At 39.3% G+C, this 24,463-nt stretch overlaps 1 protein-coding gene across 6 annotated transcripts in view; it reads right to left on the minus strand.

Annotated features, from left to right (window-relative positions):
• Positions 1-3,112: 3,112 nt before the first annotated feature.
• dock9b (dedicator of cytokinesis 9b) overlaps positions 3,113-24,463 on the minus strand; it is a 50,494-nt gene continuing 29,143 nt past the window's right edge. For 3 of the 6 annotated variants that reach the window (XM_065951838.1, XM_065951836.1, XM_065951839.1), the window contains exons 13-52: positions 24,339-24,421; positions 23,490-23,612; positions 23,317-23,396; positions 23,042-23,229; positions 22,409-22,474; positions 22,040-22,132; positions 21,599-21,710; positions 21,214-21,332; positions 20,340-20,426; positions 20,122-20,211; positions 19,843-19,958; positions 19,398-19,467; positions 19,173-19,298; positions 19,020-19,091; positions 18,778-18,924; positions 18,523-18,606; positions 18,320-18,431; positions 18,043-18,221; positions 17,772-17,879; positions 17,465-17,576; positions 17,126-17,256; positions 15,312-15,426; positions 15,144-15,210; positions 13,855-13,902; positions 13,266-13,333; positions 12,699-12,814; positions 12,473-12,610; positions 12,181-12,363; positions 11,935-12,048; positions 11,533-11,748; positions 11,372-11,429; positions 10,241-10,347; positions 9,296-9,418; positions 8,720-8,833; positions 7,503-7,649; positions 6,908-7,118; positions 6,348-6,538; positions 6,153-6,253; positions 5,202-5,340; positions 3,113-4,203 (exon numbers count right to left, since the gene is read on the minus strand). In XM_065951838.1, coding sequence (XP_065807910.1) covers positions 4,087-4,203; positions 5,202-5,340; positions 6,153-6,253; positions 6,348-6,538; positions 6,908-7,118; positions 7,503-7,649; positions 8,720-8,833; positions 9,296-9,418; positions 10,241-10,347; positions 11,372-11,429; positions 11,533-11,748; positions 11,935-12,048; positions 12,181-12,363; positions 12,473-12,610; positions 12,699-12,814; positions 13,266-13,333; positions 13,855-13,902; positions 15,144-15,210; positions 15,312-15,426; positions 17,126-17,256; positions 17,465-17,576; positions 17,772-17,879; positions 18,043-18,221; positions 18,320-18,431; positions 18,523-18,606; positions 18,778-18,924; positions 19,020-19,091; positions 19,173-19,298; positions 19,398-19,467; positions 19,843-19,958; positions 20,122-20,211; positions 20,340-20,426; positions 21,214-21,332; positions 21,599-21,710; positions 22,040-22,132; positions 22,409-22,474; positions 23,042-23,229; positions 23,317-23,396; positions 23,490-23,612; positions 24,339-24,421 — 4,671 coding nt within the window. In that variant the 3' untranslated portion in view covers positions 3,113-4,086. Of the gene's footprint in view, positions 4,204-5,201; positions 5,341-6,152; positions 6,254-6,347; positions 6,539-6,907; positions 7,119-7,502; positions 7,650-8,719; positions 8,834-9,295; positions 9,419-10,240; positions 10,348-11,371; positions 11,430-11,532; positions 11,749-11,934; positions 12,049-12,180; positions 12,364-12,472; positions 12,611-12,698; positions 12,815-13,265; positions 13,403-13,854; positions 13,903-15,143; positions 15,211-15,311; positions 15,427-17,125; positions 17,257-17,464; positions 17,577-17,771; positions 17,880-18,042; positions 18,222-18,319; positions 18,432-18,522; positions 18,607-18,777; positions 18,925-19,019; positions 19,092-19,172; positions 19,299-19,397; positions 19,468-19,842; positions 19,959-20,121; positions 20,212-20,339; positions 20,427-21,213; positions 21,333-21,598; positions 21,711-22,039; positions 22,133-22,408; positions 22,475-23,041; positions 23,230-23,316; positions 23,397-23,489; positions 23,613-24,338; positions 24,422-24,463 lie in introns of all 6 variants that reach the window. The other 3 variants (XM_065951835.1, XM_065951834.1, XM_065951837.1) reach the window with 1 other exon arrangement.

The following is a 24,463-nucleotide window of genomic DNA, read 5'->3' on the forward strand; positions in this document are numbered from 1 at the left end:
AGCCACCTATAACCCCCCCCCCCCCCCCCCCCCCCCCCGCACATTGTCTTTATCATAACTACAAGTGAGCACGTGTGTGTGTGTGTGTGTGTGTCAATAATTACTTTATGACTCAGGGAACTCAGGCACAATGCCTTGGTCCACCCTTCCAGATAAAAATAAGTTGTCAGGTTAGCTGATAAAGTTTATATCTATCGTGTGTTTCTCACTGCTTTGGACACAAGTTTCAGTATTGCTGTAAGTGTAGATGTACTATAGACACTGTAAAAGATTCCATAAAATGCATACAGTGCGAACCTTCAGGAAACCCATCGTGGCAGACACTAATGATGCTGGTTCTGCTCAAGGTGTCTGTCTGTTAAAATGGATTCTGGGGGCACCATTAACCTAGTGGTTAGTGTGTGTGTCCCATTTACAGAGGCTGTGGTCCTCTGAGCATGCGGCCCAGGTTTGAATCCAACCTGTGGTTCCTTTTCATGCATGTCATTTCCCATTCTCTGTCTCTCCCCAATTTCTGACTCTATTCATTGTCCAATTGATTTTGATTTATAGTTTCCTGGGATCACTTTTGTTATGATTTTGCACTGTATAGATAACATTCTGATGGATTGATTAATTGATAGATTACATTTATAAGTGCTAAGTTACATAGGGAGATAAAGTTATTTGAATAAAGCTAGTGGTTACAAGTTTAGTTAGTAGTTACAAGTTTTCCATATATTGATGCAGCAGGTGGCTGTATACCAATGAGTCCGGTTCTGCTCGAGGTTTCTGCCGGTTAAAAGAAGACTTTCATTGCCATGGTTGCCTAGTAGATTATTGTTGGATCTGTACAAATTACAAAACAAAGTGTACAGCCTAGATCTGCTCTTTGTGTAAAGTGTCCTGAGAACGTTAATGGTTTGGCTCCATTTAAGTAAAAAATCTATTTTATTGATTCGAAAAATCGATTGATTGAGCCTTTTCTAAATATAATTACAAAGGAAACTCATGTGTATGTTCCTCTGCATTATTAAAAATGAGTCAGCGCTAACCAACGTGTGCTCTCAAAACCCTTAACCCAAATAGACCACTAGACCGGTTGTGGAGGAAATTATTCTAGATCATGCTGTCCTTGACAATGAAGCTTAGTTTTTTAATGTCATTGTGATAATGATTGAAATGGGATAGAATATCAGATTTAGATAGATAATGTATCATGATTCATATTCACTGGTACACGATTGTTGATCATTGAGTGATGTGTCATTACAATCTCATTATATAGCAGTAATACATTGTAATAAAACCACTGTGGGTCAAAAGTAGTCAGGTGTTTATTTGCTTAGCTCTATAATTGGAAGGTAATACTAATACATTAGAGGCACACATTTATATGATGGTAACAGCAGCCACTTAATAACAAAAACACAAGAGATATAAAAAGGTCAAATGTACAGTAGAATCATTTTTGAAACTTTTGTATTTGACGACATAAAGACAAAAACAAACGCATAGCAGGACTCACGCCAGACACATGATGTTTAGCAGCCCGAACCTCTGAAACAATGCCACAGAGGGGGTGATTGTCCCGTAACCCATCAGCAACACAACAGGATGTGTGAACGTTTGTGTGTTTGTGTGTGTGTGAGTGTGTGTGTGTGTGTGTGTGTGTGTGTGTGTGTGTGTGTGTGTGTGTGTAGAGAGGTGGGAGGTGATTGGAGGTGGGATTAGCTGGTCTTTTACATGATTTTACAGGAGTCAGCACCCCAATTTCACTCATCTCTCCTGTTCCTCTTCAATGGCTGTACAGCTTGATACCTCACATATAAACAATAACTTATTTTTAACTGATAATGCTATGACAATAGCTGCTGACTATAACTATCAAGTTTCCCCTGAATTTATTCAAAGTGCATTTTATAGCAATGTACTACTCAAACATGGAACCTATTTCTTTACATATCAAAGAACTGGGATTGCCCCAGTAACCTAAAGTTCTCCTTCAAACATTCGTCTGGTATCTCACTATGGCGTATCTCACTCATTGTATCAGAGAACCAGGGTTACCTTGGTAACCTAAAGTAATTTTCGTTGGTTCAAAATGGTAAGTCAGTATTCAAAGAAAAATGTATCACTTAATATATCTTTTAACTCTCTACTATATACAAACCATGAACGAGTGCACACGTGAGACAAGTGTAAACAATATATTTGTTCTTTCACTGATTATATTTTGCAACATTTTGTCAGTAAAGTGCATCCTTAGTGTTGAACCCCTTTTGTATCTAAAAGTAACTGTCAAATAATCCTGTATCATCCCTATGAAGAATTAGTACATCATAAATTACATGAGGCAGTAAGGTAAATGTGGACCAAGTCAAACTGTCAATAACCAGAATTTAGAGATGTTTTCTTTTTTACTTACCCATTGTAACATGCAGTCAGACCAGACATAATGAATCCTTGGCATGAAACAGGACTTCCTTATCTGTGCTGTGTATTCAAAACATTTCACAGACAGTTGGTTCTCTGTAGCTCCTGCTTCACAGATAAGAGACAGCTTTGAATTGTATCTGAAACAAAACAGGAAGCCTACAGGATGACCATGTGTTAAAGCACTGAAGATACTTTTTTAAAACCAACACAATAAATTAAATGCATTGACAGTTTGAACACAGTTATGTGTTCAAACTAAATCTTTGTGTGGTGATATTTTACCCTCAAGCCTCACCTGCAATATGTGTTCACTGTTTAGCAAATGTAAACACGCTAACACAGTAGCACAGTGGACATGGGAAACATTACCTGCCAAATAGCAACAAGCATTTTCTTTGTAAACTGAAATTAGTTCAATGCACTGCTGTATATGTAAAGCCTCACTGGCTCGCTGGCATGGATGTAAACTCTTTAAAGCCTAACAACTTCAGCTGAAATCAAACAAAGCAGAAAACATTTTAAAGCAGCAACAACAGTAACAGCAGGACTGTGACAAACAAATTAACCAATACCTAATGACATTGAGTTTAACAACAGTTCTGCTAAGTCATCACTCGATGAGATATAAGCATTATGAAATCATTTTCTAAACAGTTTTGGATTGTGACATACAAAAGCAAGGCATGGAAAGATGTATTATAACAGTTTCTTCTTTTATTTATGTCTTAAACATATTTACATGAGCAGAATTACATAAAAACTTTTGCATTTTACCACACAGATAATAAAAGGCATCTACATGACAGACAACGAAAAAAGGGGGTAGATTAAAAATAGTTGCACCCTTGTCTTGCATTGCACAGCATGTCTTCTAATGTCTTTGGCAAGAGTGGTTTTCTGTGCAGTAGGTTGCCTTGATAACAATAGAAAATATTGCACACTTTTCTTTACAGAAAATAGTTTGAAACATCGTGGTTCACTTGGCTTTAGACTGATTCTTTACACGTCCATTTGCCTAAAATAGAGAGAATAAGTCTTTTGAAGTCACATACAAATCCACTCCGATGCATCTGCTGTAACAGCGCCTCAATGGAAAAGTATAACAAAAATACTGCGCATTAGCAAAAGGATGTATGTATGCTTTCAATGGTCGCTTTTTGATTTGTTGCGTTGAAAAAAGTTGTTGAACTCTTACAAACACTGTACAATAATGGGAGCCCTGCAGATAGAAAACAGATAAGATGTAGACCTAGGTCAGATGTGAATACTGAAGTCCCTCATGTTTGTTGCGACATCCCCTCGGTGGAGCTCTGTTGAAAGTCACAGTATTGGATACACACTTGCTGTGTCATCAAATATAATTAACCCCAACTAACACGCTATTTAAAAAGTATACAAAAAAGATAAAGGACCCAAATCTTGCATTAATCCTGTAGAATCACTCATTTTCAAAGTGTGTTAGTTGACTATGGTCTCCATAGGAAACAAGATAGATGAGCACAATGCCTAATGATAACATGTACTGAGAAAGATGACAAAATAACAACAAATGATTTCTTCAGGTTGTGTTAAGGTACTTTAAATGTGTTATATTCCTATTGACTGTCAGGCTGTTAAATCAGTAACTTAGTGGTGAGAAAGGCATGAGTCTGGTGTGAAACCTCTGGATCAGAGAATGGTGGTGGAGCCGTGTGTATTGGCACTGGTTGGTGTGCCACTGATGGCGTTGAAGATGCCCATTGAGTCTGACAGCGCGCTCCTCGTGCCGTCATCCACTGGGTTAATCTGGAGGAAATAAAGGTTAAGAGGAAGATAAGAAATGCATTTTTAAATCCTGTTTAAACACTTACATGCATATTCATTTTAGATCATCCTATGAGGGGTTCACCGGGTGTTATTTTTATGCTGAGGGAATTGTGGTCTACGTTTTTGGGGACATCTGTACAGATTTTCATTTTTTGAATTTTGTCATCTCAGATTTTACTTTTATTTTCAAGTAATTCAATTAATGCACCTTTTTGGAGGGTAAAACATCAAATCTCCGAATTCAGCCTTGTTTCAACCAACTACTAATCACTTTTGGAAAAGCTGTGTCCTCCAACAAACCTTGGCAAAACAGCTATGGCTCCTTTAATGACAATTTTATTCTCATATACAGTCAGACTAACATTTGATTTATATCAGAATTCAACATCAGCTGGTTCAAATAAATATTCAATGAATGATCATTTTGAAAATTCTGCAGCCATAACGCTTGTATCTGTGTGCAGCTACTTATTTAGAGACTTCAATGTTTTTTTCTAGGTATAGGATGAGTCTAAAAAATATCACAAATAGAGCATAGCACTTTAGTTTTATATGCATGAAATAAAACAATCTCTACATCTAGATCATTTTCAGCTTCCCTTCATCTACCTAAGTGGAGAACAACATTACTGTTACTTCATTAAATAACCAAAGCAACTTTACCATCCAATCTGCTCAGGCCAGCACAAATAGAAGAGACAGGAGACATGGTTAGTAAAAAGGCAGAAGATTGCATTAGTGGACAACTATTATAACATACTATTTGAAACCATAGACTGTATAAAACATGGACAGAGTCTCAATGACATTATCCATCAGTTTCTGAAGAGGCTGAAAAAGCACAAAGATCACCATATTGGAAATGCTGTCACCATCAAGTTTCTGGCTTATTAAGGAGCGGGTAAAAGTAACTTATCATACTTTTCTGTAGCTGATGTTTGACTGACCGTGTCCATTGCAGGGTTTGATGTTTCTACCTGTTCATGCATGATGTTTGACAGCTCCCTGGCCAGGTCCCTGTAGCTTGCCTTCATCTCATCATGATACTCCTGCTGGTCCTCTTTGATCAGCCGCTCGTTCACTCCCAGCCCCTGACCGCAGGCGTCCACAAACTGCCTGTGGAGAGACGCAACTGAATTTCAGAACCTTTTCACTTGAAGCAACATGCAGAGTATGGAGAGTGAACAGTTTTCTTTTAGAGAATTTCTAGTGATGTTATTAGGAAGAGAAGAATGTTATCATCCTACAAACACAGACTCACAGACCAGACAGTCAGAGAAGCGGATGGAGGAAATCTAACAGTAACTTCTTCCTATGTGCAGTTAAACTCATTACTGAGGACATTTTGGCCTGAAGAAAGGAATTCCAGCTTACATACAACCATAACTCATAGTTCTCTGCTAAGTTCTTAGGTACATATACTCAACAGTAACAACTACTTGAGGCACTCAGGCCCCGTCAGAAACTAGACCCCTGTCTTCTATGAACATAATCATAGAGCAATGTGCATTTCTATCGGCTGTTTCTTTCAATGTTTGCATAATTAAAACTTTAATTAAAATAAAAATTTAGCTTTTTTAAGCTTTGCTAAGGTGGAGAGTTGGATGGATCGCTTTAGAAGTTGTCCTATAAATGATGGCTGTATAACCATTGCTGAAAATGTCCAAATAAAGTATAAAAAACGTCAGTTAAACTGCGAGTTGTGAACTACCTGGTGGTCCAACATATTCTCCATCACGCCATGAACCTCTAGTACATACTTTACCGAGAACACCTGAACAAATTAGGTACTGAATGGATTGGTAAAATGTAATTCCTATTTTCATTATTTTGAATGAAGATGTGCATGTCACTTCAAAGGCGCAGAGAGGGGAGAAAGTTAAATTTGTATTTTTATAAATACAAATGTTTCTGTCCTTGACAAGTACCTGAACACCTCTTTGAGTTGTTTGACCTTATTGTCTGGATACTTCTTGGCACTGCTGTCATCCAGGAAGGCTCTGGCGTAAGCAAGAGGACCTGCATTGACCTGGAAAAAAATTGAGCAAAATAAATTCCACTTTAAGTCATCATAAAAAATCAACATCGCCTTTTGAACAGCAGCATGGCATTGTAGTTCGGACCTGAACGCTGATGCTGCCTTGCAGTTTGAGCTGCAGTCGGATCATGTCCACCTCAGAGGCCGAGCACAGGAGGCGCAGCTCGGCCACCTTGGCGCTCATCTCGTCTATGGCCACCTCGATGGGGCTCAGGTCGGTCTGGTGTTGGTACATGACGGCTATACGCTTCTTCACGTAGGGGAAACAGTGGGTGGCTACATGGGGTTAGTGATTGAAGAGTGCATGAATAATAACAGTTTCATGGGACAGCATCTACATACATGTGCTAAAACTGATATGCTTAACATCTTTTACTTAGATTCCTTCAGTATAGTTTTTTTCCAGGATTTTAAGAGTTTTTTGAAGAGTTACTGAGCAAGAGAGTGAATCAAATGACTACCATTAAGATCAGATAACACCTGAACTTTGGGATTAAATGTGCAATGCAGTGACACTTTGCCTTATCTGACAGTTCAGGTGTTATCAACAAAAACAGGTGGCAACCAGGCAACCATCTGTTCTTAGCTTCCTTCTATTGCTGCTGCGATAAGACTTAAAGTACATTTCTTCCCTGAATGACCTACTGGTTAGAATAGTCCTCCGTTTACACTGCTCCTCCACTCCGCCCTGCTTCTTCCCCGACACCGTGAACGGCGTCTCGAACACAAAGCGCCGGATGTTGTGGCTCTTCTCAAAGTCGGTTTTCCTGTCCTCCAACTCCTTGTCGTCGTGGTAGGGAGTGACGTGAGTCACTTGGATGTAAGCGTATTTGGAGTCTAGGTCTTTTGGGTTCACCTGTGGGTGTGCAAGAGAGTCAGCTACCTTATTTTAGCTCAAACATAGAAAACTATAAAATATGTGAGTTCTTAAAAGATACATTTATATATTTCAGTGAGAGGTGGCCGAGTGAGTTGTCCATTTATTGTAAAGGGACCATGTACACTATTAAACATAAATGTGGCCATTCCATGTATTTTACCAGAATTTAAGATAGTTTGCATCTGCAGTCTTCTCTGATTCTGTTTGCAATCTGAAGAGTTGTTGTATGGAGTTGCATTGTAACCGTGAACTCTGCACTACGAACCATCAACAACAATGTTCTCCCAGCACTATTACACAATTGCCATGGCCTACTATTTTTGGTTACTGTGAGATAAACACACACAAAGATGATCCCACCCTGCCGGAGTCCTGAATGATTTTGACGTTCTCCTGGCCGAACTTGTCGGAGTAGAGCTTCAGTAGCCTCTGGGAGATTTCAGACAGCGGAGTGAACTTTGGCTCCTTGTAGATGTATTCCTTTCCATCTTCATCCTCAAAGAAGCCCTTTGAAAGAGAATATAAACATGAATATTGGTTAAATGACTGCAAACGGGTTCTTATCAAACCTCAGCCTATAAAGATAATCACAATTAATGTATAAACTAAATACTACCATGAAAAAGAATGACATGCCACATTTGATTAAGGTACTACGATCTAAAACTTCTGAAAGGACAAAATAACAAACAAGGTCACAAAAATAATAACTTTAGTCTAACTATAAAAAAACATGCTCTAACATGAAACAAAGAAAGTAATAAAACAAAAAAAGAGGGGAAAATAAGAATGATAACATCAAACGTGCAAGTTTTAGCTGATCTCCAGACAAAGGTAATCTATTTTAGGTGATTTTCAAGCTTCTATCACTGCTACTCAGTATCTATGGAATAGTACACAAAAGTACATGTGGGTGGAAGCAGGCCAGTATAATGAAACCCGGAGTTTATAGGGAGGTCAACATAATTAATGCAGGAGTGTTGCTATGCTAATGCAAGCTTCTGCTACTTTGCTCTGGAGGAAAACACAGCAGTAAGTATACAGCTGACACAGATATTAGATTTTTTAAAAACATGCTGCAAAATCAGCATGAAATACTCTTTCTACACTTAAGGGATTTTTCTCAGCTGATGTTCAGAAATCAGCCACTATTGAGCCAAATCTAGAGAACCTACGGCTACATGGTGATGCTAACTTAATGTGAATAACATCAGCCCTAAAACAATATGATGATGATGCAAGCAGGCGGAGCACACCAGGCTAACAGACACGGCTAAACCCCTACACACTTACCGCAGCCTTGGAGGGAGAGGAGAAAAGAAAGAAAGCTTTATTAAAACCAGAAATCAAGTGTAGTTGATGGAATTGAAGGGTTTATGTGTTATTGTGTCTGTGTGACAGATTGTTTTTATTGTTGAGTGGCTGGATAGGAAGACTGCTTTTATGTTCTTATCTCAACTTTCATTTAGTTAGTCTGTATTCAAAAATAGTATCTTATCTTATCACATCTGTGGTTAAGTTGTTATTCCACTTTTTTGTCTTTAGAGTTTTTTTATTTTACAGGAGCTGCCCCTTACCTGTCCAAAGAAGGCCACCCTGAAGTAAGTACCCAGAAGTCTCTTGCCAGTGTGCATCACCTCCATCACCTTCGTATAGGCACGGTGGAGGGTGTCATACAGGTGTGTCAGTTTCTGTACCATGAAAATACAAAAATAGCACATTATTTCAAGAGCAGGGAAAAAGAAATCAACTTTATTGTCAGTTATTTTCAGTTATTTAAACAAAACACACGCAAAGGGTTAAATGCTCCTTAAACTGCGCTGCAGAGTAAATAGCATCTGACAAGAAACCCTGGAGTGTACTGAAAAATAAAAGAACATTTAATTGGTAACTTTTTATTTGTGAAATGAAAATTATTTTCTTTTTAAAAGTCACTATTGTTTCATTGTCGACCCTTTCTCAAAATTAATCAAATACATATGTTACATTTTAAAGAAGTGCAAACTCAGTTATTGTTCTTCAAAGCATTGGAAACATGATGCAGACAAGCATCAGAGTTTGTGTTTATATAAAAATCGTATGTAGCTGCACATCTTCTGGCATGTGTCTGTTAACACTATTATCACCACTCCAGCCATCTGATCCCTGTTCACCTCAAAGTCTCTGCGCTGTTCATAGATGGGGATGATGAGCCTGTAGACGTCAGCGATGAGCTCATAACGCTCCGCCTTCCAGAGTCCATCAGCACACTCCTCCAACAGCTCCATCAGCACCTCCTGAACACCCAGAGAAATACATTTTAACAGCATTAAAGTTTCCTCTCGTCATTGCAGTTGTTAAACTGTTGCACAGACAGTCATTTGTGTATGTATTTATTCATTTAGGAGGCTAAACTGAGCATAATGGTCCTGTAAAGACAGCAGATGTGGGAGGAAATGGGTCCATCATGTCAGCTCCTTTTATTGGGGGAGTCCAGCTCATAAAGAGGAAAGGTTTACAAAGCAGATGGAAGGTACAGTAAAGGGGCTTTTCACTGCCTCCAGAGCTGATGACCAACTCATAAAAGCTTGCACGGCCTAAGGCCATTACTTTCAATTTCAGAGGGTTATCAGTTGGGCAGAAGACCTGATCTGAAGCCTCTGTGTCAACAAGTCACTGCACCTGCTGCAGTGTACGTTGCTGCAACTCTGACCATGAGCCCTTGTCAGATTACCAAAGACATTCCCACCTGCCAGATCAGTGATTTTCTACGTTAACAACACATGTACCAAGCCCTGTACAAAGTCTACAATGTGTTCCCTTCACAGATTTATCCATAGCCAACAGAGATAAGAGCTCTGCGAGACAATTCTGAAGTGACACGTGTTCATGATGATGAGGAAGTTCGACAATGCTTTGTCAACACAATGTTACAGGAAGATTTTCAAGGACATGAATATGGTTTTTGGCATGAAGAAAGTCATTTTGTTACACGTGTTAATGATGAGGAAGTTCTAAAAATATCCTAAATGCTTTGACAGTATTGGCGTGCTGGCAGATATTCAAAGATAGGAATAGGGTGTTAGACATGAAGAAAAGGTTAATACATGAAGTCTGACCTCGTTGAAGTGAACGTCTTGCATCCCCACGTCCTCCATCATGGCTGCCTCCTCATCGATGTTGGGAGTGGTCACACGGAAAGCTGAGCAGCCCTGCCTGAACATGCCTGAAGAACAACAACACAACTAACATTAAATGAGACTTTTTACAAGAAGCATGAAAAACATGAGGCTACTAATAATAGATCATAGCTAAAATAACTTGAATTAAGCATACAGAATTAACTCATGGCTGAGTTAATATGTGTTAAAGGGGCATTATGAAATATTTGGAACTAATGGTAGTCACAGTGGAGCACCATAATCCAATCCAAAATGAATTGGCTCAGCCACCAAACCCCATTTTACAATTTTACCTTGTGGATCATTGTAAAAACTCATTGTTCACACCCTACAACTATCGGTGGTGCTGCTCTGCTTTCAACCAGGACTCATGTGCAGTGACTCTACTGAGAGGTGGGTAAATGTGTGCAGGACTGGAGACCAAGACAAATCTTCCCAAGGGGTCGATAAAGTGCATCATAACAAATCATATCAAATCATATCTTCAAAAAGAAAATACTGTCTTTAAATTTGGGGATTATAATGTGTCAGTATTTTTGGTATCTTAAGAGTGTTTTTTCCTTTCCTCATAAAAATTGGATGAAAGGAACCATGTCAACAACAAACTGTTAATAAAACCCTGTGACGTTATACAACGGATCCCCTCCATAGTCTGAACTCAGTATCCAGTTTGATGTGAGGAAACATGACGGGGGATCTTATCTTGGGAATGCAGTGTTGGAGCGTTTTTAAAACAGGAACGAACATATGACCCTTGGACAAGTGCTCAGGTGGAACAATAGGTGTTTGTTCTTGTGTGTGTGTGAGACTTAGGAGAATGTGTTCTAACTTACAATAATACAGAACAAAGTAGCTGAAAGAGGCAGGACATATTGTTATAATTCTTATAATTATTGAGAATTGATTCCATAATTATCTTCATTCTGTTGTGTTAACCTTGACCAGTTACATATTTAAAGGCCCCCTATAAATTAGGATGATTAAAATGTTGAAATGGAGTTGAAAGTCAGTGGGTATTTACAGTAGAATGACGCATACCAATAGAAAATCTATTTCTCCTGGACTTACCTTTCCTCCACAGATATTCGGCTACCAAAGCGGCAACGTGCACATAACACATGGCTGCCTGCAGATAAAACACAAACACAGGTTATTCCATAAATGCAATGTTAAAGTATAGTGTTTCTTTAAAGGCGTTGTTTTCTGCAACTGAGAAGTTTTTTAAGTACCTCTGATAAATCTCCGTTCTTGTTGTGGATCCGAGCCATGCTGTCCAGCCAGGTCTTGCGGAGCTCAGGCGTGCTGGTGTAGGATTTGGCCAAGCTGTACTGAAGGTCTACCAACATCTCCGGATCGTTTTCGTGCTCCTTCATCTGCTCCGTGGCCATCAGCACCGTCCTGATGCGCTTCGTTAGGTCCTTTACATCTGATGGAAATGCTGTATGCTGGCAGAGTGCAAGAGAACGAATGATCCTTTATGGAAAGGTTTAACATAGAAATGTTGAGACAAAAACGTTAAGAGTCTGACTACAAACTGGGTGAATACTGTCACCATTAAAAAGGGAATTGGAAAGGATTCTTTTTTTAAATCAGGGGTGTTTTACATAACTGTGAGGCTGAATCCCCCTCACCTTTATGGATTTGTCACTGTTGGCACAGTTGTTAATGATAGAGAGAGACTGCTGGAAACGGGTACCCCCGATGCCGATGACATCAGCAATCAGCTGACTGACAGCAATCACCACCTGAGTGTATAGACAGGAGGAACAAACAAAGACAACATAAGAATATGGTTAGCATACTTGATCACATCAGATCAGATCGGCCATGTGAGCAAACAGTTAAAAAAAAAAAAAAAAAGACTTAAATACACGTACCTGCAGGTGTGTTCGTACGAAAGACCTTCGTCCGGTGTAGTCAAAGTTGCTTTTCATGAGGAAATAAAGAAGATGTGCTGCATCACTACGGATTGAGCTTAGCTTGGAGTTACAGCACTTGAGGATTTCATAACAAAGAGAGGCACACATGTCGGCCCGGCCGTCAAAGAAGGTGCAGGGGAACTGGTGAAAGAGAGGAATTGATGCATGACCAATGGAAGTTTTTAAAGATATTTCAAGGGAATAATGATTTAAAAAAATAATACAATAGATTTATCATATCCTCTTTCACCTTGTAGATGAATGTCCTGAGTGAGGTGAAGACCTGTTTGAGGGCGGCCTCTGACTGAGGGATCTGCAGGAAGCACAGATGCACCTGGAAAACTTTCTTCATCAGGGGGTTGTGACCCAGATCTGAATTCAGCTGCGTCTAAGGACACATTGAAAACAGAATTTAAGAAACAACCAATAAGTTGTGTGTTGGAAGAAAAACATCAAATAATGTATCAGTTGTATACCTTGAACCCCATGATAAAGATGCTGAGTGTGTCCAGCACAGTCAGACAGACCTCTGTAGAAACATTGGCCTCCAGCAGACACTGGCTGCTCACGTCTGCGTCTGTATGAGAGTACACTGTACAGAAAGGACAAGGTCAGTGCAGCAGATATCACTTTATTGGAGCAATAGCTTGCAGATTACATACATTTATAATTACTCTCCTATAATGCTTTTTATGGAAAGAGATAAGCGCTGTCATTTTTGCAGTACTCATTTTCTGCTCATAGAGGTCAGTAGAAGACATCAAATACTTATTACAGGCACATTTGCAAGTAATATTCAACTTTTTAACAGAGGTGTAAAACACAAGTTTTTCATTTGAGTCTTTTTATTTGACAAAAATATTAAACATTTGTTCTGATTTGTGCAGAAAGTGGACAGGTGCTATACAGAAGGTAGGTGTAAATCCTACTATCCCAGTCTTTATGTTATCAAATAATGTGTGTTTTTGACTGAGTTATGACCCTTAGAAGTACTAGTTTGATGCTTTTCCCTGTGGAACTCAGGACAGGTGAGGAAGGCTTACTGTTGTTGAAGGTGTGAGCGTTTTCCAGAGTTCCCAGCTGCTGCAGGCGAGCGTGCAGGATCCCCGCCCTGTTACGAGACACAGGCAGGGTCAGAGATTTCCTGTCAGAAGCTACAGGCCCGACAACCTCCTGGCTCCTGTTTGGAGAAGAGAAAGACCATTACACTAAGATATAGACACAAGATAGAAGAATCAATATGTAGAGATGCATTAAAGGATCAGGTGTACACAGATCAAATTAGAAAATGTCTTAGCAGCAATAGAGACAATGGAAAATAATATAATGTATTTTTAAAGTTTAAAAAAGGCAGCAACATGCATTTAATGAAGCACAGTCAGACAAAAAGACAGCCATTTCTTACCCATGCAGGAGGGGCCAGGGGGCCGCGATATTTACCACAAAACAACTCTCCAGCACGAGAGAACAAACCAGAAGCAAGGGATTAAAAGAGTCAGTAAAAGATTTGTGTTTGTAAGTCTGTGCAAGGCTGTGAGTCATATTATAGCAGAGGTGATGACCAAAACCATCCAGTTTAAGAATCAGTTTATTAAGTGAAAACAACATAAGTGGCTTAATTGAACTCTTTACCTGACGATGAATCTCTTCCCCATGTATTTAAACTGATGGAGGCAGACTCTGCAGGACAAACACAAGAAGAGAAGCTCAGTCAGATATCAGTACAACACTCAGGTCTTTGAATTTATGAATTCATTCATACTCGTATATTAAAACAAGTTCTATCAATGATAAAGTGTTATTTATTAATGATACTTTCTATCAGGCTGTGTTGACTTCATTTAGCACAATAATTTATATTTAAATGAAATGTATAGATTATTTGGCCTATTTTTGCACCATTTCTCAAATTCTGTATCAAGAGGCAGACAGTTTTTGTCCCCTAAACAGAATAAAATATGATCCATGTTGAATTTTGGAAAACCGTAATGACAGAAAAATGTGATTTAAGTGGGTCTGAGTTAAGAAATATAATCTCATGTAGCCTTGTGTGTATTTCTACTTTATACTCATAATCTATTTAAATGCTTGATACCAGTTCAGTTATATTAGCCTTTATTTGCTTTCTTGCCAAGGGTTGGAAGAAAAGATCAATACCACTCTGTGCATTAACAATCAAGCTACTTCTGGAGTCAGCAGCCAAATAGGCTGAAGTAAACAGCTGAACTGTTGTTGTGTTTATTGTTTAGTAGTGTGAGAAGCACCAAACAACACATTTTAAAGTAATACTTTCTCATTTCTCTTTCTGTATGAATAAACAAAGAAGATAAAGCTCAGAAAGCAAGCTTACTGTATGTTACCTTTACAGCATATTCCACTTACTTGTCACATGAATATATACACAGACATGATATAGATACGTATAATTAATCTTGCTAAAGAAAGTAAACCTCAGCAAACTGTCAATTGTCTAATTATCCTGAGTGCAATCTCTTGTGTTTATATGTGTTCATATTTACAGGTGTAAAATGAATGAGTTGCTGCAGTTGCAAGAACTCCTTATAGAAAAACAATTCTTGTCATTTTACTTTTTGACCATGTACAGAACAGAGTGTTTACTATTGAGCTCCAAAGGTGGTGATAGGTGTATTTTTCAATCTTTGGACGGAGCTAGGCTGGCTGTTGCCCTCTGCTCCATGTACATGAAAATAGACTTAATTTCAGAACACTTTCTTTAAAGTGTATGTGTGTCAGGCTTGGGGACTATTTTCTTTCTGTTTTTCTGTAATCTTGTTCATTTTCAAACTAATTAGGGATTTCAGTGTTGTGGTAGGATAAAACAAAGAACAATGATTGGCTCAAGTCACAATCTAAACTGCTCAGAAAATTATTATAAAACAGTCTGCCACTTCTGTACTCACTCTATTAATGTAAAGAAGTCCATTAAGTCTGAGGGGGCTGCTTTATTCCAGTATGCAAACAGGGCCTCTGAGATGATGAAACAGAAAGAAAATTGGGAGAAATTATCAGTTAGGACCAGTTTTTCATATAAACTTGTTTAAATCAAGCACAATGGTTGACTATCTTACCCTCTGACATGCTCTTGAGGATATGCAGAAAGCCCATGAGCAGGTTTTTGATCTCATCGCGGTCCAGTTTGTCACAACGCAGCAAAGAGCTGCCCAGAGCGGATGCACACTGGTTCTGATGTGATAGACAACAAATGAGAGGGTAAAAGTTTTAGTTAGAGGGCAATGACGGCAGAGTTCCAGCAAAATGTACACTTGAAAGGGATAGAGACTTGAACAACCCCAAACTTCAGAGTTGAGAAATGTCAAGTTTTTTTTCCTTCAGGGTGGAAATCATACGAGAGCAGGAAAAAAATAGCTCATTTGCTGCAGCAGCTCTGTGCTTTGAGATAGTAACATCAATGTAGGTTTGAAGAAACACATTTAGAAGTGCATTACAGCATCTGAGGAAATTCATGAAGAAGTCTTTGAGGTCAGCTCAAATTCTGCCTTGGGAAAAACAAACACACTCCCTAAAGTGGGACACGCAGAGAGAAGAATGTTGGGAGGAAACTTTAGGAGGATTTTCTACAGATGTCTGCAAACCACAGACTATGTTTTAATCTTAAAGGCACCAAAAGAATCTTGTTTACTGAAGACATTTGCTGGACTCTGTACAAATGCAACCAAAAGTCTCTGCTGTAGAGGTCACACAGGTCACACAGAATACTTGTATGGGTATGTTTTCCTCCTGATTTCCCTCCATCCTCAGGCCTGCAGCTGATTCCTCATTATCACTCTCATTTTGCAGAGGCAGGGGCACAGAGAGGAGAGAGAAGTCCATGGTGACACGCTTTGTGGCGCGGTTAAAAGGTTGGACTCTGTCCTCGGGTTCCAGGGGGAGAGGGGGCACGTTGACGGAGTGCCTCCGGGAGAAGCGCTCCTTGGGGTAAGATTTGCAGGATGCAAAGCAGTGGGACGGGGTGTTGGAGGTCTGAAGGAGGGGGCGGGAGGGAGTGTGGATGTCCAAGAGTGCAGATAATTTTGTTAGGATGAAACGTGGGTTGTTGCTGTGCAAACCTTTAACCTTAACCTTAGTGTTTCGCTTGTATTGGCATCCTTTCAATAGAGATTTTTTCCTGATTTATGACCTCTGGTGTTTAAGGTCATGTGTGCCACACAAAAAATGTATGTGCTATACTTGTAGAAACATATATGTTATCCTTTTGGTTAGAAATTAAACCACAAAGGGATAAATGGGTATGTTAGATATCTTAAGTGTATAGAGGCATTAGTATTCATTTCTGTTCATTTCATATTTGGCTTTCAAGGACAATATGTAAGATATTTACTGAATTAAAACATAAAATGACCTTATTATATCATCAGACATTAAGGAAACATGCTATGGTGAAGTGCTGGCTTCTCTGACTGGCTTGTCCTCCTTTAAAGTTTTGATTCAGATCCGAAAAGGTCTGTTTTTGTTTGAGAAGGTATGCCGTTTTAAGGCACCCCCAGACGGAAAAACCAACATATTTTGCAGCGATGGAAACAAGCAAGCAAACTGGTTCAGATATACATGATTCTACCGGAACTTAAACGCCTCAGCATTTAACTGATAAGCTCCACGACCAGCAATTTGATCAAACTAGAATAAATATTGGAAATGCTTTTGGAAATTGAGTGCAGAAAGGTTTCAAGACCGATGCAGAGCTGACAAAACACTGAAGCTTCTGTGTGCGTGCACATCCACTTTAGAGGGGAGAAGTTGGGGGAGACAGCCCTCTTCAATGTTTTGAATTTGGACGACATTACCAATTCTAAACGCTACCTGTCAGAGTTACAGATTGCTCCTTTAAGTATTCTTGCCCTTTCTCATTCAGGTATTTATTTACCTTTTCCAGGGAGTTGGTTTTTTCACTGCTTTTGTCCAGCAGGCTGTTTCCAGAGTCCGTAGAAACCAGGGAACCTCTGGAATCTGCGTGGTGAACCGAGCTGATGTTGGGAGTGGAGCTGTGAGGGGAGGCTGCATAAATCAAGCATTAAACACTCAGTTTAATGCATACAATACGATTGGATATATCTACAGTGTGAACGTTTGCTTGCGGATGAGAATATACATTTGCTCATTACAACGAAAATTTTCCTCATTAAGAGGATTTAAAAGAATATTCCTGCCGCATGAGCTTTGACTGTGCTCCAAACGATCGTAAGATAGTGTAGGGAGTATTTACCTGTTCCAGAGATGACCCCGAACACATCTTTGTGGAGGGCATTTTCTATGCAGCTGCCAGGTTTCTGAGGAGTCACCATGGAGTTTGGCACCAGAGAGTCGTCCCGGGCATTCTGGGAAAGAGAGTGGTCACAGTAAAAGCCAGGCTTTAAATAGAGAAAAAACAAACATTGCCTTTAATTATTCAAGAGGGCAATACTTCAAGACATTGACCCCTCTACTTAATCTTTTGAAGAGACAGCAGGTCTTGGTAGGGATAAGAGAAATGAGCTGCTATTCAGTTTCCAACCACTAGGTGTCAGGCTTACATTGTGGTTGTTTAGTGGGGCTGACTCCTTGATGTCAAGTCTGTAGACATTTTCCTGGAGCAGGCCAAAAAGAGGAAGGTAGAGGGTTGCAAGTCTGGCCTGCTGGCTCTGGAAAATACACATTATGCTGTCATAAGTCATACAAGATCAAATTGTAAAAAATAATCAGGAAGAAATATAAAGAAATAAGGTGTTTCGCAGGCAAAGTTCCTTCACAGCTACACCACAGTAAAATGGGTTTTGTTGAAAAAAGCTGAGCTGGAGAACTCACTTTCGCAGCATAGCGATCGTCAAATGTGTGTTTGATCATCAGCCCCTTCAGCACCTGGACTGCAATCTGACGGATCTCTCTGTACTCCTGAAGAGCCCCCCCCACCTCCCTCAGCAGGAGCCCCACCAGGAAGTGGTTTCTACAGAAGTCGTCCGTGAGGGAATAGTCCAGCTGAAGATCTGTAGGAGGCATCAATCAAAAGAAACAACAAGTTGTGCATAATCTGCAATGCGCTTTGATAAAAGTGACGTTCAGCGTGCTTCTGTTCTTTCTTTACCCTGGAACCTTTGAATTCTGCCCTTTCCAAAGGGCATGGGCAGATTAAGAGGGACGAAGTGCTCATGGTTGCAAACAACCTTCAGGAACTCAAACTTGAACTCATACAAAGTCTGGAAAGAATGCAAGATAAAGTGATCTTTTAGGTCATGTTTAATTATTTAGACTTAAACAATAAATATGAAAGCGCAGGAGTCTATTAACCTTAGGGTCTCCAGGTACGAAGCAGTTCATGTAGTTGTTGATCTGTTTGAATACGAAGCCTCTGTCCATAAAGGTGAAGCAGCGCTGCATGTGAAAAGGTGAGAAACATAAGGTTATTGTTTTAAATCTTTTTAATCATTCAAATCTGCAGTGAGAGTAACTTCTCATGTATACCCTAAACTAACGGGTATTTTTACAAACTCATCTACATATTAAAGGACATTCAGGATTGCAGGCATTGGGAGGAGTGCCAACCTTAATAAAAACTGCCAGGCTGTGGTTAGCATTGCGAGCTGCATCCAGGTTGTCCTTGTATTTCTGGGTGATGTGTGGCATCAGCATATTCACCAGAGTCTCCACTGCATGATAGAATGATGCAGAAAAGCGCTGGTTTCTGGAGAGCTTGATTGACGAGAAATAAAAAGAGCTGAGTGAAGTGATTTAGGCGTTGAGGAAGGGGCTTAACAAAATAAATAAAAGACCAACACAGGACCTACCTTGACCTTCCCGCTCTCTATGAGATACTGAGCCATGGATTTTACCAATGCTTCAAAAAAGAACCATGAGTGCTGCAACATAAAAACAGAGTCAGTGCAAAAGTAGCCATTTAAATAGTCACAATTTGATTTAATCTGGAATACATAGGTTACCTTTAGCAGCTTATTACTTGTCAGGAAGTCTGTGGATGGCTTGAGAATGGCGGTCATGGCTTTAGCCAGCTCCTCGTGAACTGTTCTCACATTGGGGGACGAATGAGGCTCTGGCTTAAACACAAACTGAGTAGATGGGAACACACAAAATCAGTTCATTCGTTTTCATAGTATAAACATTGTCTCCATAATATCAGCGTGAATATAGTGAGAAAAAAACTACACCTTGATATAAGATCTCAAGTAATGTTCAAGCCCTTCTTCATGGCACTGTGCTACAATGTGAACCATCACCCTGAAGAGAAAGAGATAGAGCATGAGAATATCAGGAATTAAAAGAGTCACAGTAGAAGGAACTACTTTGAATCATTCAGGCAAAGAGTCCTCATTTACACACTTCCTACAGAACTTCAAAGACCAGTCACACACCCTACTGTGATATGAAACATACAGACGGAGTGTGAAAACCAAAGGTGAGTGTCTAATGAGAAGAAGGATTCAGGCTATTTCAGAGAAACAGGGGAATGTGCTTTAGAGCGAGAACCAGATGAAAGAATTGTTGTTATATTTTTCTATGGAGGAGTTTGCTAAAGAGACTAAATATATTGCTGTAAGGCATATCTTTCTGCTGCTGTAAACAGGTATTTCCCATGTGTGTGTTTTGGCTTGCCTTGTCACGTTGACAGCCACGTCCTCATGTGTAGCTCTGGTGAGGACGCAGAAGAGCTGGTTGAGGACGATGGGCAGAAAGTTGACCATAACATGACCTTCCATCGCATGCAGACTCTGGGAAGGAAAGGGAGGAAGTAGGAAAATAAAACAAATATTGAAGGAATGTAAACTGTGGCTTGTCATTTTCTCTTCAATGCTAGATCACATGGAGTTGACGCTATACAAATAAAGATTGATGGTTGTATTTGATCGGGCATGAAGAAAGGGATTACGATACCTTCAGGTATTTAACCAGCTCCCCCTCTAAAGCTTGTTCTGACATCTCCATGCTTTGACAGTGGTGGAAGAAGTTGTGCAAGTGCTGATCCTGAGGAAGGAATACACCATTTTCAGTTTATTTACATTCTTAAAAGAGAATTTAGGTTGTTGTTTTTCATCCAAGGACAAAAGTGAGGTGATAAAATTTGTATAATTAGAAGTACTCTGTGTAAATACCTGAGTGTAAACTGTAGAAACAAGATGAGTTGAGAGTTTGAACAATGGTTTTCCTCCATCGACCCATTTGATTTCAGAGCCTGAGTGCTGCAATGACATGAAAGCAATAATAACAGCACTTAACACTGAGTAAAGCTGCACTGTGTTGATTATTAGAGCACATTTAAAAAAACAATGCAGATAACCTGATATAGTCAACTAATCAACGATAGTTTTTCCTAAAATAACAAGGCAAGCTGTTTTGCCATATGTCTGCAGTGTGCTGCAAGATAAACAGAATACAGCTGTTTATAAATGAAGCTGTGTTAAAAACTGCTAACACAGTAAGTTTAATTTAAATCAGCATAAGCATTAAACACCAAAGCTTATCTGTTGAGCTACTTTGGTATACATTCTGCAGCTTTAATTAAATTTGCACTAAACCCATTATCCCAGCACCACAAACCAGCACTGAGGGGTCTTAAAAAAGTGAGATGCCATTGATATTTTAATGCATTAGATTGAACCATGATCAGATTTCACAGGCATTTCATGTGCAAGCTTTAACAAGGTCCCAATCCAATCACAAAATAACAAGATGATCATTGTCATTTCCATATCAGATCAGCATCTGAAATGTGATAAATCCTATCTTATAAATTGGAAAGCGTTGAGGTCATCACAGGGAGATACTTTTAACCAGAAAATATTTTAGTTCCGAAGAAATGACAACCTTCACTTAACAAAAAATTGCAGAAGTACATGACTTGCCCTTAACAAAAAGAAGACACTGCAATTAAAAATAGTCCTAGAATAAGTTCAAAGCCCTCCTGAAGCATTTAATGTTTGTATGTTCAGCTTAAACTCTTTAATAGTATTCCTCTTTTTTTTTTACCTTGTTGACTCCATCCTGTGAGCTCAGGTACCCGGCAGGCAGATTTGCAGCGACAGGCAGCAGCTGTTCATTCATGATGACTCTGCCGTCCCTGAGCAGAGGCAGCCATGCTGAACCCACTGTGGGTGAAGAACAGGTGGAGTCACATGTTAGTTAAATAGTGATAATACTTGAGCTGCAGCAGGAGCTTTAAGATTAGCATTTCAAAAGTTTCCACTTACAGGGAAGCATCATAAAAGCTAAAGTCAGGAAGTATGCATGTATCATAATGCTTCTCCCATTTATGTGCAGCAGTTGTTTACATACATTCTTTGTTTGTTTTTTGCAGATGTTTAAAAAACCTGTTGGTTATATTCAGAGGTGGGAACTGAAATCTGCAGCCTACCAGGAGTTTCCACAAGGTCTTTCTTCTTGCTGTTGCTGTCACAGCTAACGTGATAGAAGGTGAACAGAAGGTGATGCTTTTCATGCAGCTGAGTTGGCAGCTCTATCTTTATCTAAAGGAGAGAAAACACAGAGGACCAGGGTTAGTTCTCTAATGCAGAGGGAGCTTTGTTCTAGTAAAAATTAACCCCCCCTAACCCCTTTCCAGTGAGAATTCAATGTAGGGTTGAAATGTTCTCAATAGACATGAATAGAGGTGAGAGGTAACTCCTCACTTTAACACATACTGCTTAAAATAAAACAATATATATATATATATATAACTTTTAGACTTGTAATTTATGTTGTTGCTCTCACTCCTAGTTTAAGCAATGAATAAGCAAATTACAATCAAACATCATTTAAATCAAGCTAATCATGGGTAGATTGAGCATTTAAATACCTCATCATAAAACTCAGGGTTTTGCTGGTGGTGCAGAACAGCTGCATATGCCTGCTTAGTGAATAGGGGACCTCCTGGCCGACCATAGATGCACTGCAGTGGATTCAAAGGGAGGAGGTAATCAAACATCAGAATGAATATGAATAACCGGTTTTAAAGCATAAACTGTTGGACAGTGATTTAGAAATAAAAGCCTAAATAAAGAACAATCTTATTGAGTCCCTAAGGAATTCAACTCTGAAGATATGTATATCTCTGTTGTTTTACCTTTTAAAGTTACAAAGTATCACATCTTTTTTGATACTTCTAGATACTAGTGTTCATTCTGAGAGGTCAGTGTGCAAAAAGCTGAAAAATATTCAAATGTACCTTTAATGGCGGCGCGTCATCCTCATCAGAATCCTTGAATTCAATGCAAACGGAAATATTCCTCGCCTGAAAAGCAAAGAGAAAAGTTACAAAACAGACAGATTAAAATAGCATGAACAATCTCAAAGATATCCCATTTGGCCTGGAACCAATTTCTGCCAATTTGTCCACTGTGCCTCTCTGCGCTCGTAAAGGATATGCATTACTTTCAATAAAGAAAGGGAAGATATTTCAGGCAACAAATTGCTGCTATCATTTAAAACAAAAGAGGGCAGAGAGACAGATGGGTGGAGAAATGCAGGTTGGTTTCCTACATGGAGCTGACCTAGTGAAAAGAAAAGTATTAATGTATTAATCAGAAGCTTGTGCTCTGCGTAAGGATAATTCTATCCAGCTCTGCTGCTTGGCTGAACGAGCCTGAGGCGGCTGCCAGTTGTCTTTTAAACCCAACAGGAACACAAAATGATGACGATAAGAGAATGCTAGCCAACCAAAAGCATCACTTCCATGTTAGGATCATATTATGTTACATAAAGGATCAATACTAACAGTTTATCACATCTATAATCCCCTATTTTCACTTCTTCAAGAGATTGTTACAAAAGTACTGCTTGGCATTCAAGGTGTTTGTACCTTAGCAAAGGATTTCTGTCCGTCATATTTGAGGTGTTTTGGGTAAACATAGAGATGGTTTTTATAGATGGTGAATGGTTGGGAGCATTTAGCGATGCAGGGGACAAACTCCTCCACCTCCAGATGAGCACTGCCAGGTCCGTTGCCTTCAAAGTTCCTTACAGGGATGTAAGATGAAGTCACACAATCTGCAGACAGGACCAGAGGGGAGTTCAAGGTCTGATAATCATAAAATTGACATGAATAGTGATTTTGTAAATATTTAGAGGGTTTACTGGTTACATCCGGGGCCACACTGTCAATTGTTACATCTAAGTTTCCTAAGAGCACTGGCAGTTTGGCCATTTTCTCTGGCCTGTTGAAAAAACAAGACAAATAAACAGAGATTTAAAGAACAAATTGAAACAAGTGAGACTGATATGTTGAAGAGAGGAGAAAATAAGCGTACTTTCTGAAGTCGGTGAGCAGTTTGAACATGTCCTCGTCTGACAGCTTGCTGCTGTCCTGCCTGTAGAGAGCAGAAAAGCGAGTGCTTTTGTCCAAAGTTCCTGATGCATCTTTGAAAACAGGCCTACAGAGACAGTTAAAAAAGAGAGAAAAAAACATTGACTCTGGTGCAGAAAGAGCACATTTCAGTTCTACACTGGTGGTTTAAAGATTTGTGCCTCCCAGCAGGCTTTCCTTTGACAGTTTCTACTCAGTTCATATGCAGTGTCCTCAATCTGGATAACTATGTAGTTTGATGGCAAAAGAAAAAAGATCCCTTTGATTTTTAGAAGCTAAAAGTTTACCCCTAATCACTAAAATGAGTTAAAGTACATGAGTCTATTTATGAGTACAATGCCAGATAAGTAAAGGACCCCCTACGGCTGGAAGTCTCTTTCTTCCTTTTGTAAACAAAATTAGGTTTCTGAATTTGTCTGTGTTTTGAATATAAAATAAGCAAATGCAAGAATGCATGCTGCTAGCAGAGTAAATAATTAATGAAAACATCAGACAATTTGGAAAGTTCAACCTATATTTGTGTGTACACAAGTAGGTTTGTGCTCTGTCAGGCTGCAGTGGGATTATTGTTAGTTTGTTGATGTTTATTTTATCCTCTACTTTTTAAAGGGAGTTTGGAGTTGTTCTGTTGATCATACTTTTGTGAGGTATCTTTTTTTTTATTTTTTTTATCTCTGCCACAGAACAGAGAAACGCCTTTTACCAGAAATGTCACAATACTCCTTTAAGGCTAGATCGTGTTGACACAAAATGACACAAAATGCAAATAGTAGATAAATAATTGTGTTCTCACCTTGCAGCCCAAGCAAAAGGCATCCTGTACTGGCCCAGTCTGCTGCAGGCTGTCTTTGCATTTTTCAGCACCTTTTGAGCCATCTGAAGTTAGTGAGAAAACATGGGATCAATCTTCTTTTAAGA

The sequence above is a fragment of the Labrus bergylta genome, chromosome 24 (genome assembly GCF_963930695.1).
Source record: "Labrus bergylta chromosome 24, fLabBer1.1, whole genome shotgun sequence".
NCBI classification, from domain to species: Eukaryota; Metazoa; Chordata; class Actinopteri; order Labriformes; family Labridae; genus Labrus; species Labrus bergylta.